The following is a 13,135-nucleotide window of genomic DNA, read 5'->3' on the forward strand; positions in this document are numbered from 1 at the left end:
CCAAAGCTGGTATTATTTTTTATTTTCTAGAAAAGTCTCTATTTGGCTGATTGAATAGGTTTGTGGTTTAATTCTGAATATACCAAAAACCGATTAATGTATGTGTAATGATAGAAAATGCAATAATCAAAATGAACGTAATAAGTTGAAATTCTATAAATAAATAAAACAAACAAAAAAATTAAAATAAATCAATCGTATCAATATTAAATTGCAGTAAAATTTTTAAATAAAAATAACAACTTATTTGTTTTTATAACGTTATTGTTATGATTCAATCTCTTGGATGACAATGATGTTTTAACGTTCTCTCTTCAACTTTATCATTTCATCTTTCGAACGAAGATGTAAGTGTTCTTATAGATCTATCAAGTAGTGCTTTCTCAAAAAAAGTAGTTCTTTTTAGAAACCCCCATATATATTCTTTGTAATTGCCACAAAAATTGCTTGCTCTATTAATTTTGATTTCCCAAAGTTGTTATTTAACAGCAAGAAAATTTATTGATTGAGCTAACTAGATCCACTGTTATTGAATTCTTTAGCCTATGACAATCATTTAATTTTTCATTAAGTCTAGTGAAGTGAGAATTTTATAACCCTTTTAATAATTGTTGAGAGGTCGTATTGAAATTGTTACCCCATAGCTTTTGAACATGTAGAACACTATGGTCTAGGCCACAGCAAGTGAATTTGTTCTTGTGTGTTTAAAGCCTAAGCTTGAGGTCGGACCAAGATTTTAAATGGTCCAATTCACAGCCTCAACCCTGCCCCTACCCTTTATGGTGGTCTACTACAAACAGCAGAATCAGGGATTCGTATTCTGGACCCTTATAAAGGAGTGAGGAAAGTAAAGTAGCCAAAAGACTCATAATTAACAGAACAAACGGTTAATCATGGTTTTGGATTTCTTTTTGTATAGAGAGGCAATAATAATAGTAGGGATCACAATTTTTTGCAACCATAAAAGTCTGGCCAGTGGCCAACACATACACACACAAGAAGTGAAAAAGACAGACTAGTTACCAAAGCATGAATAGAACCCCGGCTTTTCATCTTTTGCTTCATCTCCCTAATCCCATGGGCAAAATACATAGTAACAGAAACTGAGTATCTCATGTAAAATAACTTGCATATGTTCTTCCTTATATCAGTTTATAATAACAGGAAACTACTTTAAGGGAAAGACAATTTTTTACTGTGACAAATTAAATTATATTACCAAAAATATTAAAACATAAAATTACAAAATTTGGGTTAAAAAAGAAAGAGAAAAAGAAAAAAAGATATGACATGGTGTACATGCACAAACTCACTAGTATACATGATGGTAATATAATTTAACTTGTTTTTCTTTTCTTTTCTTTTTTTTTCCAATCTTACAATTTTCTTTTTCTAATTCATGGTTCATGGCTGTATACACGGCTGTGAAGCTCCAACATTTCTTGATGGTTTGGATCAACAGAAAGAGCTGCTCGACAGTCACGTAGTGCACCTAAGACATTGCCAACGTGCTCATGGAACGCAGCCCGCAGATGTAGAAGGTGAACGTCTGCTTTGAATGAAATTGCTCTTGATAGTTCAGCAATGGCTTCATTTTCTTTGTGGCTGTCCATTAATACTGCTCCAACCAAACACAATATGAACTTAATAACAGTAGTAGCTACAGAATCCCAACAGCCAAAAATCAAAAAGACTACAATAGCAGCACCTAATCACTTTACTCTGCACTCATTTTTTTCACAACCTGCTGAGATGGCAAGTCGTGAGTGGTAGACAATTTTCATATGGACCCACTACTGACCCCAATTTTATTTTCCACCATTCATATTTTGCCACTTTAGCAAAGTTGTGAAAAAATTATGTCACAAGACTTATTCAAAGGCTTATTAGTTTGAATGGACAGTAAAGTTGAACACAAAATATCTGTGTACAATTTCACAGTTCTAGATGGAGAAAGAAAGAAAAAGAGTTGACCACCTCAAATTTCATTATGCCACTAAAGATGGTGCATTATGAAGACTAAATCCCGGAAAGACTTAAAACTTAAAAGTACACTACCAGATATAACATCCGCATAATTCAGGTTATACAAAAAACGTGCAAAAGAAATTCTGCTTTAACTGTGTTCATTTTTTGTATCAAGTGAGGAAATTTCTTCACATAAATTATACACCAGCAACAATAATCGTGGTTTTGTTGTTGAGGACTTTGTGGTCATCATTTATTTCAATTGTTTGAGATCTTTACATTACAGATTTTTCAGGCACCACTAAAGTCATGCAGTTATAAGAAAAGGGATGGGGGGTGGGGGATCTAACCTGCAGCTCGATATCTGTAAGGGTACACCCGGAGGGGATCTAATTGGGTGACCATCTCCAGATCCGCCTTTGTAAAATCACGATCACAGTACTCAGACCTCTTCTCATAGGCAGATGCATTGTTCCGAGCCTTCTCAATCAGTTTGGTCATTTCATCATATGCAGCAGACTTATCATTTCTGAGAAAATGAACACGAGCTAGGCCCTGGTGGGCTCGTGTGTGCCGGATGTTAAGGGCATTAATGTAACAATTAGCTGCTAAGTCTAACTTCCCACAGTCTACATAAACGCTTCCAAGATTGTTCAGTGCCTGGCAAATGGAAATATTAGGACTCAAATAACGATCACAGAATTCATGAAAATCTATAAATCCAAATCATTATTACAGGTTGGCAACATGATGGACTAATTAGCTTTCTACATTTTAACTTCCATTTACAACAAATATGCTACCTTCTGGTCAATCATCAAGTCTCTCTGAAGCCTGAAGGCTAAAACCTTCTTGCAATCCTTAATATCGTGGGACCCCAACTATCACTACTCAACACTTGCTAAAGCTTGAATTTTCATATAGTCAGGTGGCCCAATTTGAAAATTTTCATATCCACTACTAATAAAAGGGCTTCAAAAAGAAAGAAAAAGGAGAGAATTCATCATTGGACATCCTTTACTAGAAAGGGAAAATAGTCGAGATATGGTCTATCAACCAAGATAAAATCACTCAGCAATGAGGTGCGCTGATTAATTGTATCAATAAGAGAACCTCTTGAACTAAAACTCCACATTGTCTCCAAGTTACAGAAAGTATTACCTTCCAAAGTGCAATCCAATGTCAGTCAGCAGTCCGTTGTGCGAATTTATCGAAACAACAAAAGACTCAGCTGCCCAATGGACCTCATGGGTCCAGAGGGACAATGCCCGGAAACTTTTAAATAATTTCAAATGCTAAATTTTGAAGTATTAGTCAGTATGGTAATAGATATTGAACTCCTGTACTTCATATGTTTTTCTGAATTTAGAAAGACCTAGAATTTAATATAAGTCATAATTGTAGGAAGAATTAGTTCATAAGTGGAGACTTATATTGCCCAAGAAAAGGTGTTGTTGCAGGAAGACAGGGTTGATTGTTATACAGAATAGTATTATATTTAGTGACTAGGTTATGCCTTTCACGACTTCTTTTGGTCCTCTCTCCAGAATTTTCCACAAGCGCCAGCCAAATATGAACAAAATCATACTATATGCCAAAAACATCCACAGTTAACCTTCTAAGTTTTTACTTATTTTCTTTTTCACTGGGCAGTTCTTTGCCCTCCACCTAAGCTGCGCAGGAAAGGCCCAAAGCCAATCCCAGGGAACACCATAAATGACATGAAAAAATAAATGCACATCTGCCCAATAAACATAGTGCAGAGAAGATGACCTGACAAGTGCAACGAAATTTAATCACCCCTTGATTGCAACAAGTGCTCGTCTTTTATTCTATCCCACAGTTGTTTCTCCAACAAGAAAAACATCATCAAAACTAAAATCATGTTATCATTCTAGAAAAAACCTTCACTCCCTGTGTGCTAGGGTGTTTCCTTTTTGGTATCAATATATCTTATCACTTATCAAAAAAAGGATAATGAAGGCATAACCATGACTTGGATAAAGCATGAATTTTATTGAAAATCACAGTATTTTTTATTAAGTCAAGAAATACAAACAGCCAAGTGCACAGGAAAGTAATAGAAACATAAACTGACAAAATTTAAGAGTATAGTTTTTGTAGTATTAAGTATTGACTACTTCATTGAGAGCCTATATACTACCGCTACACACTTTTTTCAAAATGAAATAATCATACATTAATTTTTTAAAAGAACCATGATACCAAACATGCCTTTGTTTGCAAGTGCATGATAAGAAAGTTTTCCATGAAAATGCCCAGAGATAGACAAACATACCTGACCTTTACGAAGCCTGTCTGACGGACACTTCAATGCATCTTCAAGAAGTGAAACAACAGTTGAAGAACAAGATGGATCTTGGCTAGAGTCAGCCAATGCATAGGCTTTCAGGAAGAAGGCCTCAAAGGACCTCTTGATTTTGATAGACTCTTCTGCTTTCTGGAGCCCTTCCTCACAATGACCAGTATCATATAAGATCCATCCCTCATAGACCAGCCGTTCATGTTCAGTGGATGCATGTTGGCGAGCTAATTGTAAACTCCGCATGGCTGCCTCAGCACAGTTCAACCTGATCAAGTGAAGGTTTAAGGGTTCTAGTCACCCCAATGTAAAAAGAAATATTTTACAACCTAAAATATCACATAGGTAGAAGAGGAGAAATGGAGCCAAATTCAGGATTTACAGGACCTGAAGTAATTCCCACGGCATGAATAGATTCACAAATATACTAAATTGCAAAGAAAAAAAAAGGTTTAAAAAGACTTGATGAGATAGGAGAGTTTCCAGTCCTTTTAAACTCCAGGGGTCATTTTATTACAGTGCCCAAACAGATCAGAAAGCAGGACATACCTCAAAAGAAGCAAAGACTGTCTGAAGTATAAAATCCCTTTTGCTGCATCAGATTCAAGCATCTGGTAGATAACAGACAGAGACCCAATATCATCAACTGAAGACCACCGCTCATACAATTGCATCCAACAATCTGCTGTAGTCCAATTATCTACATGCTCATGCACAAGAGTACGGAGCTGGGATGCTGCCACCCGTCCCTCAAACATCCTATAATCAGGGGAAAGTGTGAGAATAGCCTGAACATCACAAAGGGCTGACTGATAATTCTCAAGTGTCAGAAAGAAGCAAAACCGAAGCTCCAAGCATTCTAATGCAAGTTTAAACCCAAGAACCCGATTAATTTCTTTAAGCGCATCTGTAGCATTCTGTTTCCTCATTGATGAAGCAGCCCGATACATGTAGGGATAAGTAAGAGTTGGGTCCAACTCAGTTGCTTTCTCAAGGTCCTCCTTCCTCTTATCACCTTCACAGTATAATGATCTCTCCTGGTGCATCCAACCAAGTGGGGTAACAGTGGAAATTACAGAGCTGAGCTTCTCATAAGCCCAAAGTTTATGACCCTTGATGTAACCAACTCTAGCCAAACCTGCAACAGAATAAATATGGCCAGCGTTCAAAGCTTCCTCAAAAAGATGTTCGGCTTCATCGTACTCTTTCCTCATCAACCTCACACATCCCAATTGATGAAGCCCCAATAGTCTCTGCCGGTCTGTTTCAGCAAACTCAATCAGCTTTTCTAGGAAACAAGCTGTTTTACCAGACCTAGGATCAAGGTTCATGGCAACTTCACTTAATAAACAGTATAGGGAAAATGAGGCTGGCCCAACCATGATTGATCTTTGTTGTCTATTAGCATTAATAAATATTTCCACCACCCGATCATCATTCAAACAATCAGGTAGATCACGTAAAAAAATTTGCAAACATGCGGCTGCTAAAATTGGAGTATTCTCTTCAAGAGCATATTCCATGAGTTCCACTGCATCTTCTCTAGAGCAAACCAGAGATGTGAGTTTCCTATCACAAGCATCTTTGAGCCTTTCACAACAAAACTTGTTTGCAAAAAATAATATTTCCAGCAAGAGATTTGGGGGGACTTCACTTAAACTGCCTGTCATACTAAATTCCTTAACTGCCCTCATACCTGATGGCGAGATATTGTTTTCAGACAAATCAATGTCCTCACAAAGTGATTCTGTGAAACACCCATTTAGCATAGCATTAAATGGGGCTGAAAGGCTAGAGATTTTCTGCCTATCACAAACTATTTTCTCATCTCCAATTCTAAAACTAACATTCCTCGAAACTTGGTTCCCATTCATCGAAACACACTCATGGGAATTAACATTTAAATTAAGGGGAAGCTGAGATGCTACATCAATAGGCCCAAACTCTTGTGCACATTTCACACAAGTGCCAAGCAAGTCAGCAATAAGATCTTCCCCTTGCTTCTCATACTTCAACCATGCCCCAAATACAAGCTTCTCATGAACAGTGCTAGCCTTCTGCCAAGCTGCGCGGAGGCTTCTCCGCATCAATTTGACCTCTCCAAGGCCTCTAAACACCTGAAATTGTAATAAACAGAGGTTTGACCTCTCTTGCGGAGGACATGATTCGAGTTCTTCATGAATTTGAGCTAAAACTTCTACATAATCAACAGGTTTAAAGAATGGGAGTATCTGTGGCTCAGGGACCTTGATAAAAGATTCTCTACACCAATTTAAACCCCCCAAGAAACAACAAGACAACACCAAAACTACTTTAATTCACTGAATTGGAAAATAAATTAAGCTGCTGTAACTGAATAATTTGAGTAGAAAAAACTTACATGGATGAAGAAGAAGAAGAAGAAGAAGAAGAAGGATGCAATGAAAGTTTGGAAAGTTTCCCTCTTTCAACTTGGAGCCAAGACTGTGGATTGAGAGCATTGAGCTGTGTTTCTTTACAAGACTCAGAGGGAAAGAAAGTCCTCATCGGGCATAAGAGATGAAACAAGTCCCAGATCTCCACAATAGCAAGATGGGTTTCTCTCTCCAAAACAACTCAAACACAATGAAAGTATGGGGGAAAAACAACTCCTTTTAATCACAAATCACTACCCTTAGCTGAGACAAATTCTAACCCCACCCCAGCAGACATCAAAGAAGAACCTAAAAGTTAAAATTTAAAAATACAAAGCTACAAATAAACAAAATAGTCACAATAATATGTGGGCTTCTTTCAAAGAGTAGATACACTCCAATTCAAAAAAGGGAAAAAAAAAGATAACAGTGGGTTCCTTTTCGCTCACCAAAAGAACAAAAATCAATCTTTGTTTTTTACTTTAGCAATCACAATCATACAACAAAAATTATGCTGATTCTGTTATAAACAAATGACAACCAGAACCCATTATTATTTTGCATCTAATTTACAATAGAATAAAATATCATTGGTCTCTTCAGCATATAAAATCATAAAAACCAGAAAAGACCAAACACCCACTAATGTTTACGTAAGATCTCTACCTGAAAAATGACCAAACCAACATTTAAGCCCACCCAAACCCCCCATAAAGAGCCAAACAAAGCAAAGCAAAGAGAGTGAGAGGGAGAGAGAGACCCACTTCACTTTGTGGCTTGAATTTGCAGACCCAGATCAGAAAATAGGAGCTGGGAGCTTGAGAGAGTAGGAGATCAGACAAGAGAATAGGAATCCAAACCAAAAATTCTAACTTTAACTTCGCTTCTGTCTTTTTTGTTTGGTAAAAGGGAAAGTTTTTTTTCTTTTACTTTTTTGCTAACTTTCTTTCCGTTGGAGAGGTCAGAAAAGAAAAGATAATCATAATATAGTAGCAGACACTCTTTGTTGGAAGTAGAACTGTAGAAGTGTAGAAGTGGGGCAAACAAAAGTACAAAAACTACCCAAAAAATATAATAATAAATAATAAATAATAAATATAGATTTCTTCAATGAATCCAAACGACGTCGCTTTAGAGATTGGTAAGCGTTTTTTTTTCAAGTAACTGTGACTTTTATGGGAAGCCAGGAAGGGTTTGTGTTGTTTTGTTTACGACAATAATTGTTGAACCAATGTGGGGTCCTTGGAATTGAATGAAACCATTAAAATATGGGAAGTTGTAATTAAGAATGGCGGGAGAGGGACTTGAATGTTTTGCTCAGACCAGTGGCTTGGTTCTGCATCTGCAGCAGTTTAAATATTACTGTGAGACAATACAGATTTAAAGATTAAAGAAAGAAAGGGCCCCACCAGTTGATATGGCCCACCTATTTTAAGAATTGAGAGAGATGAAAGGAGAGACAGAGTGAAAAGGAAAAAGTAATAGGAAAATACCAGTGAAATTTTGTAAATTCTAATGATATTTTTTCCCTTTTCTCCTTTTTCTTCTTCATCCTTTCACTCTGTCCAAACATAGGATAAGAATCCTTAAGTTTTTATTTGAGAAAGATTACAATTTACTTCTTTATAGTCTGACTCTAACACTATCACAAAAGCCCACATTTAATCCCTTAAGATTTAATTTAATTTAATTCAAATTTAAAGGAGTCAAACGTAATAATTAAAATAAAAACTTGTGAGACTAAATTGTGATTGGGTTAAAGTGTTAAACAAAATTGATGAAATTTCTTTGGTCAAAACAATGGAAAATATGTTAATTTAAAAAAAAACCTTAGCAATCTTATTTTAATCCAAAAGAGGCCCACTATAAAAATTGAAAATTTGTTGAATAAATTGTGATATGGTAAAATTACAAGAAGTTATAGCATGACCATAATAACCACCCAACGACTAGGATATAATCATCTCATAGCCAATTCAGTTAGGCAATGGCCAATCTCGGCCTCTTAGCAAGGATGATGATTAGTGATCCTTTTGGAGAGAGAGAGAGAGAGAGAGAATTAATTAAAAAATTAAAAACTCATTTACTAAGCTACAGTCTTAGTTAGATTTGGACTTGCACTATAGTTATCATTTGTTTTGCTTGGCTACCTCGTAGCCAATACTGACCACTTTTTTGGGGTTAGGCTATCAAATTTTAGTTGAACTAGCTAAATGTCAAATTTTACATTGGGCCTCTTTTTATGGTGTTTTATTTTTATAGTTTGAACCTCATTCCCACTACCTCTCCTCTAATATCTACCTAAAAAAAAAAAGAGATAGAAAAACAGAAGTAGCATGAGGCTTGAAGATTTTCAAAAAAAAAAAAAAAAAAAAAAAAAGCTAGATGTTTAGTGGAAGGTGTACTGTAGATAGAAAAACGGAAGTAGCGTGAGGCTTGAAGATTTAAAAAAAAAAAAAAAAAAAAAAAGCTAAATGTTTAGTGCTCGGAAGGTGTACGATAGATAGAAAAACGAAAGTAGCGTGAGGCCTGAAGATTCTCAAAAAAAAAAAAAACCTAAATATTTAGTGCTCAGTTTTTTTTTTAGATAGGTAGATATTAGAGGAGAGGTAGTGGGAATGAGGTTCAAACTATAAAAATAAAACACCATAAAGAGATGTCATTAACATTAACCTGTTATTTGAATTCTAAATGTTTAGTGCATTATTAATGCTCTTACATTGTGATTAGATAGAAAAAGTGATATAACCAATGCTTAAAATAGTATATGACATAATTGAGATTAAAAAGAAAAAAGAAGTAACATAATGAGCGGCGACTTTGTAGTAGTGGATTTTGGTGTGGGATAGATAGATCTTGGGTTTAAATCTTTAAGGACGATGACAGGGTGTTGGTTCAATTAAAATTAATGTTGTCCCTTGCCTAATGCTATTGGACCCAAGTGGGTTAAAGACTTAAAAGTCATATGTTATGCCTCAAACCATGTAAAAAGAGTTCTTACAAATCCCTCAATTGAGTCAATTTCTTATGGGTTCTCCTCCTAAGGCTTTAAGATACTGGTTTCTCCATAAATAGGAGTACTAGAGATTAAAATGAACACACCATGGTAGTGGTAGGTTTGTCTTAATAATTGTCAATTGATCTCTCCTCTCACCCTTTTTTATATAGGAAAAAAGGAAAAGTATAAATCATGATCATAAAGGTGAAAAAAAATGATGAATAATAAAATTTTTATTATCATTTGGTCATAAATTAACATGATTACTTGTGATCATGATAATTTGAAATCACAGCTGTGGAGAGCACTGTTGCTGTACACATGGAGTTGAGTGAGATGAGATCAATTAAAGTTTTTTTTGGAAATATTTGTTACAACAAACAAGAATGTGACAGGAGTGAGAGGCAGCCAATATAATGTGAGTGACACACCTCGTCTTATTCAAACAAAGCATGAATGAATTCATGCGTCGTTTCTTGATTGTTTCTTTTGAATTTGTATCCTACATGATGTTAAATGAGGGTTGCTTCTCCATTAGAGCATGAAATTTTGATGAGTGTGACATTCCTATTGTTTGATATGATTCGCATGGTGTGTGGGGCAGACAGGTATTCAAACATGATATGTGGATAAGGGTGAGTGACAACATCTAATACTGTCTTATAATAAAAAATCTAATACTATCATCTTATCTTACTGGCCGAGAGAAACTATGTGCATCACATTCTCATCTTTCACACAAATCGTTAAAAAAAAAAAATAGCAAGTGCCGATGTTTTCGCCTTTGAATTCTCGGGAAAGTATCATGCCCCAATGACCAAAATGTCCATCACTTCCTTTTTCAAAATTCAGAATGCAATACTAAAATAGTAAAATGACTTCTTTGTTGATGGAGGTTGGTTGGCTATGTTAGCTTTCACTGATTAAAAAGAAAAATCACAGCAATAAGGCTCTGCTCCACTAACATTCCCCCACCTGGGTCCGAGTGAAAATATATTCCTTTTATTCATCCTAAAAAATACTAAAATATTGGAGTTTTTCTGATAAATGTGTTATATGTTCAGCATCTTAGGAAGGACTGAGGAGTGAGGCCCATCTCGCTGAAATTCAGCATAAAATGCTTTCTAACTTTACATTTCTCTCCACTCTTAAAGTAGGCCCACTATTATCATAAAATTTGTACAACACTTCTTACCGAATCTTTAAAAAAAAAAATTTTTTTTTAACTACGTAAAGCATTCATACAGGACTTACTAGTTCTCTTTTTTTTTTTAGCTAAAATATAACTGAACTTGTTAGGATCCTTGGCATATTTTGTGCCAAATTTAGGTGTAATTTGAATTTTAAATTTCATTGTAATTATATAAAGTTGTGCATTTTAATTTGTAATGGGTTGAGGAGGGTTAGATGTTTGAAGTTTAGAATTGCAAACAAAAGAAACTCACATGATTGAACTCAGAGGGTGTGGTGAACACATTTTGCAAATCAATTGAGGCAGCAATTTCACCTTTCATTTTTAGGATACTGGCTTAATTGCGATTGCTAGAACTTGAGAGAATTGTTATGAACTTCTTTGCAATACCAATCCTTAGTCTCTCTTTATAATCTCATTTCCCATGAAATTTGTAAACTCATTACCCAGATTGAAGAACTAGAGAGAGTCCTAAAACCCTAGATCTAAAACCCATTCCCTCTCTCTACCTTCTCCCTTTCCAACTGCCAAATTACATGAGAGGAAATTAAAATTAACACACATTAACTGTTCTTGTTTCGTGGATTGTTTGGTGCTATTGGCTGCAAAGAGGTTTTTTTCATCCGATTATTGGGTTTTTATATCTGTAAACACACCCAACTCAAAACAATTGTAGACAGGATGGTGCTAGTTTTGGTATTGGATTTGGTGGAGTTGCAGGAATAGAAAAGGGTTGGTTTCTAATTTCCAATAGAGGGTTTTTTTTTTTTTTTTTTTTTTTGAAGAGCAAACGAACTAGGTTTTTTGTTCTTCGAAGACCGAACTTTTGTTTGGTGAAAATTTGTGAAGGGTTAATTTGTAATTTTATTGTGAAAAATTGTGAATTTGTGAAGTGTTGATTTATCCGTAAACGAGAGAATGTGAAAATGGGAAAGGGTGATGGAGAAAAAAGTTATATTTGTGGAGAGAGAAAAATTAAATTAAAATAAAATAGGGAAAGAATAAAAAGGCTTATGTGAGTGAATAGTAAAAATTAACTAAAATAGAAAAGGTAGAGTTTTTACTTTACACTTTTAGCTTAGATTTGGCTAAACCTACATTGACTTTCTCCTCCATACCCTTACATATTTAAGTTCACTCAATTGTCAATTCCATGACATTTTTTCCCCCTGAAATTCTCAACCATGACTTAGTAATTCATTATATTGCTTATGAAATCATGTCAATCTTTTCTTCTTTTTTGAGAAAAAAATAGGACCATTAGCATTTAGCACCCGGAGAATAGCCAGGGACATACACTTCAGCAGAAAGGGCCGTTGCCACCCTACCCAAATGATCACTTCTTATGTCTTTTTGCTGAATCACAGATGATCACTTCCAGAGAATAGTTTACCCACCTTATGAATGGTAGTGATTCAGTAAAAATAAGAATAACCTAACGAGCAAAACATCTTATGCATCATCATGCGCAGAACATAAAAGGCAAAGCTAAAATAGGCTAGGGAACAGGTTGTAATGAAGTGCCTTGGGCTGGGCATCAACGGTGGGACATCATTGAGAAATCATTATTTGGTGATCACTGGACTCACTACTCATCACTAGCTACTTACTATAATAGATGGATATCGACAAATCGAGCAGGGCAGATTGTGGTGGGTTTTGGATTCGTTCCTATGATTTTTAATCATGAGGGGAAAAGACTAAAAGCCAGCACATAATCATATCTTGCATACTGTTAATAGCAAATTTTGACCGAAATGTCACACAATTTTTTATAATATGTCCACATTCACCTCATCACTCCCCCCCCCCCCTCCCCACCTTTTTAACGTTTTTTATTTTTTATTTTTATTTTTTTAAGGTAGGAGTGGTTGGAGAATTCTGACAAAACTTTATTTGAGCTAGGGTTGGCATGAGATTAAAATGATTCTTAACCAATTTTAATTGCATGGTTATTAGAGAAGATAAAAAGGAAACTTTGATTTACACATTAGAAAAGGAGATCGAGACAAGGCTTTAGTACAATGATAAAGTATATAAACAAAATATGTAGAAGAAAATAAATACAATCTTAGAGGACCACATCAACGATAAAAATAAAAAATAAAAAAACCTTTGATGGCCAAAGTTTTGCTATTAAGATTTATATTTTAGAATGGAGCACTCAAAAAAGGTTATGAAAAACTTTTGTCTTTAGACTTATTTTTAATTTTTACTAGAGCTAGGTCAATAAAAGAAAAGCACTCATGGATTACCGACGA

At 35.2% G+C, this 13,135-nt stretch overlaps 1 protein-coding gene across 1 annotated transcript; it reads right to left on the bottom strand.

Moving 5' to 3' along the window:
- Positions 1-1,094: 1,094 nt before the first annotated feature.
- Positions 1,095-7,663, bottom strand: LOC126707964 (ETO1-like protein 1). The gene is made up of 5 exons (XM_050407733.1): positions 6,672-7,663; positions 4,841-6,553; positions 4,268-4,559; positions 2,319-2,628; positions 1,095-1,618 (listed from the first exon to the last, which is right to left on the bottom strand). Exons 1-5 carry the CDS (start codon positions 6,815-6,817, stop codon positions 1,398-1,400), a joined length of 2,682 nt encoding a protein of 893 aa, XP_050263690.1. The 5' UTR covers positions 6,818-7,663; the 3' UTR covers positions 1,095-1,397.
- Between the last annotated feature and the right edge of the window lie 5,472 nt (positions 7,664-13,135).

The sequence above is a fragment of the Quercus robur genome, chromosome 12 (genome assembly GCF_932294415.1).
Source record: "Quercus robur chromosome 12, dhQueRobu3.1, whole genome shotgun sequence".
Lineage (NCBI taxonomy): Eukaryota > Viridiplantae > Streptophyta > Magnoliopsida > Fagales > Fagaceae > Quercus > Quercus robur.

Bases quoted from the DNA above. Each gene is read 5' to 3' on its own strand.
- LOC126707964 (XM_050407733.1), bottom strand. From the start codon at position 6,817: ATGAGGACTTTCTTTCCCTCTGAGTCTTGTAAAGAAACACAGCTCAAT. The intron at 6,554-6,671 runs GTAAGTTTTTTC...AAATTGGTGTAG, and splicing joins TCTTCTTCTTCTTCATCCAT to AGAATCTTTTATCAAGGTCC. The intron at 2,629-4,267 runs GTATGTTTGTCT...TCCATTTGCCAG, and splicing joins ACAGGCTTCGTAAAGGTCAG to GCACTGAACAATCTTGGAAG.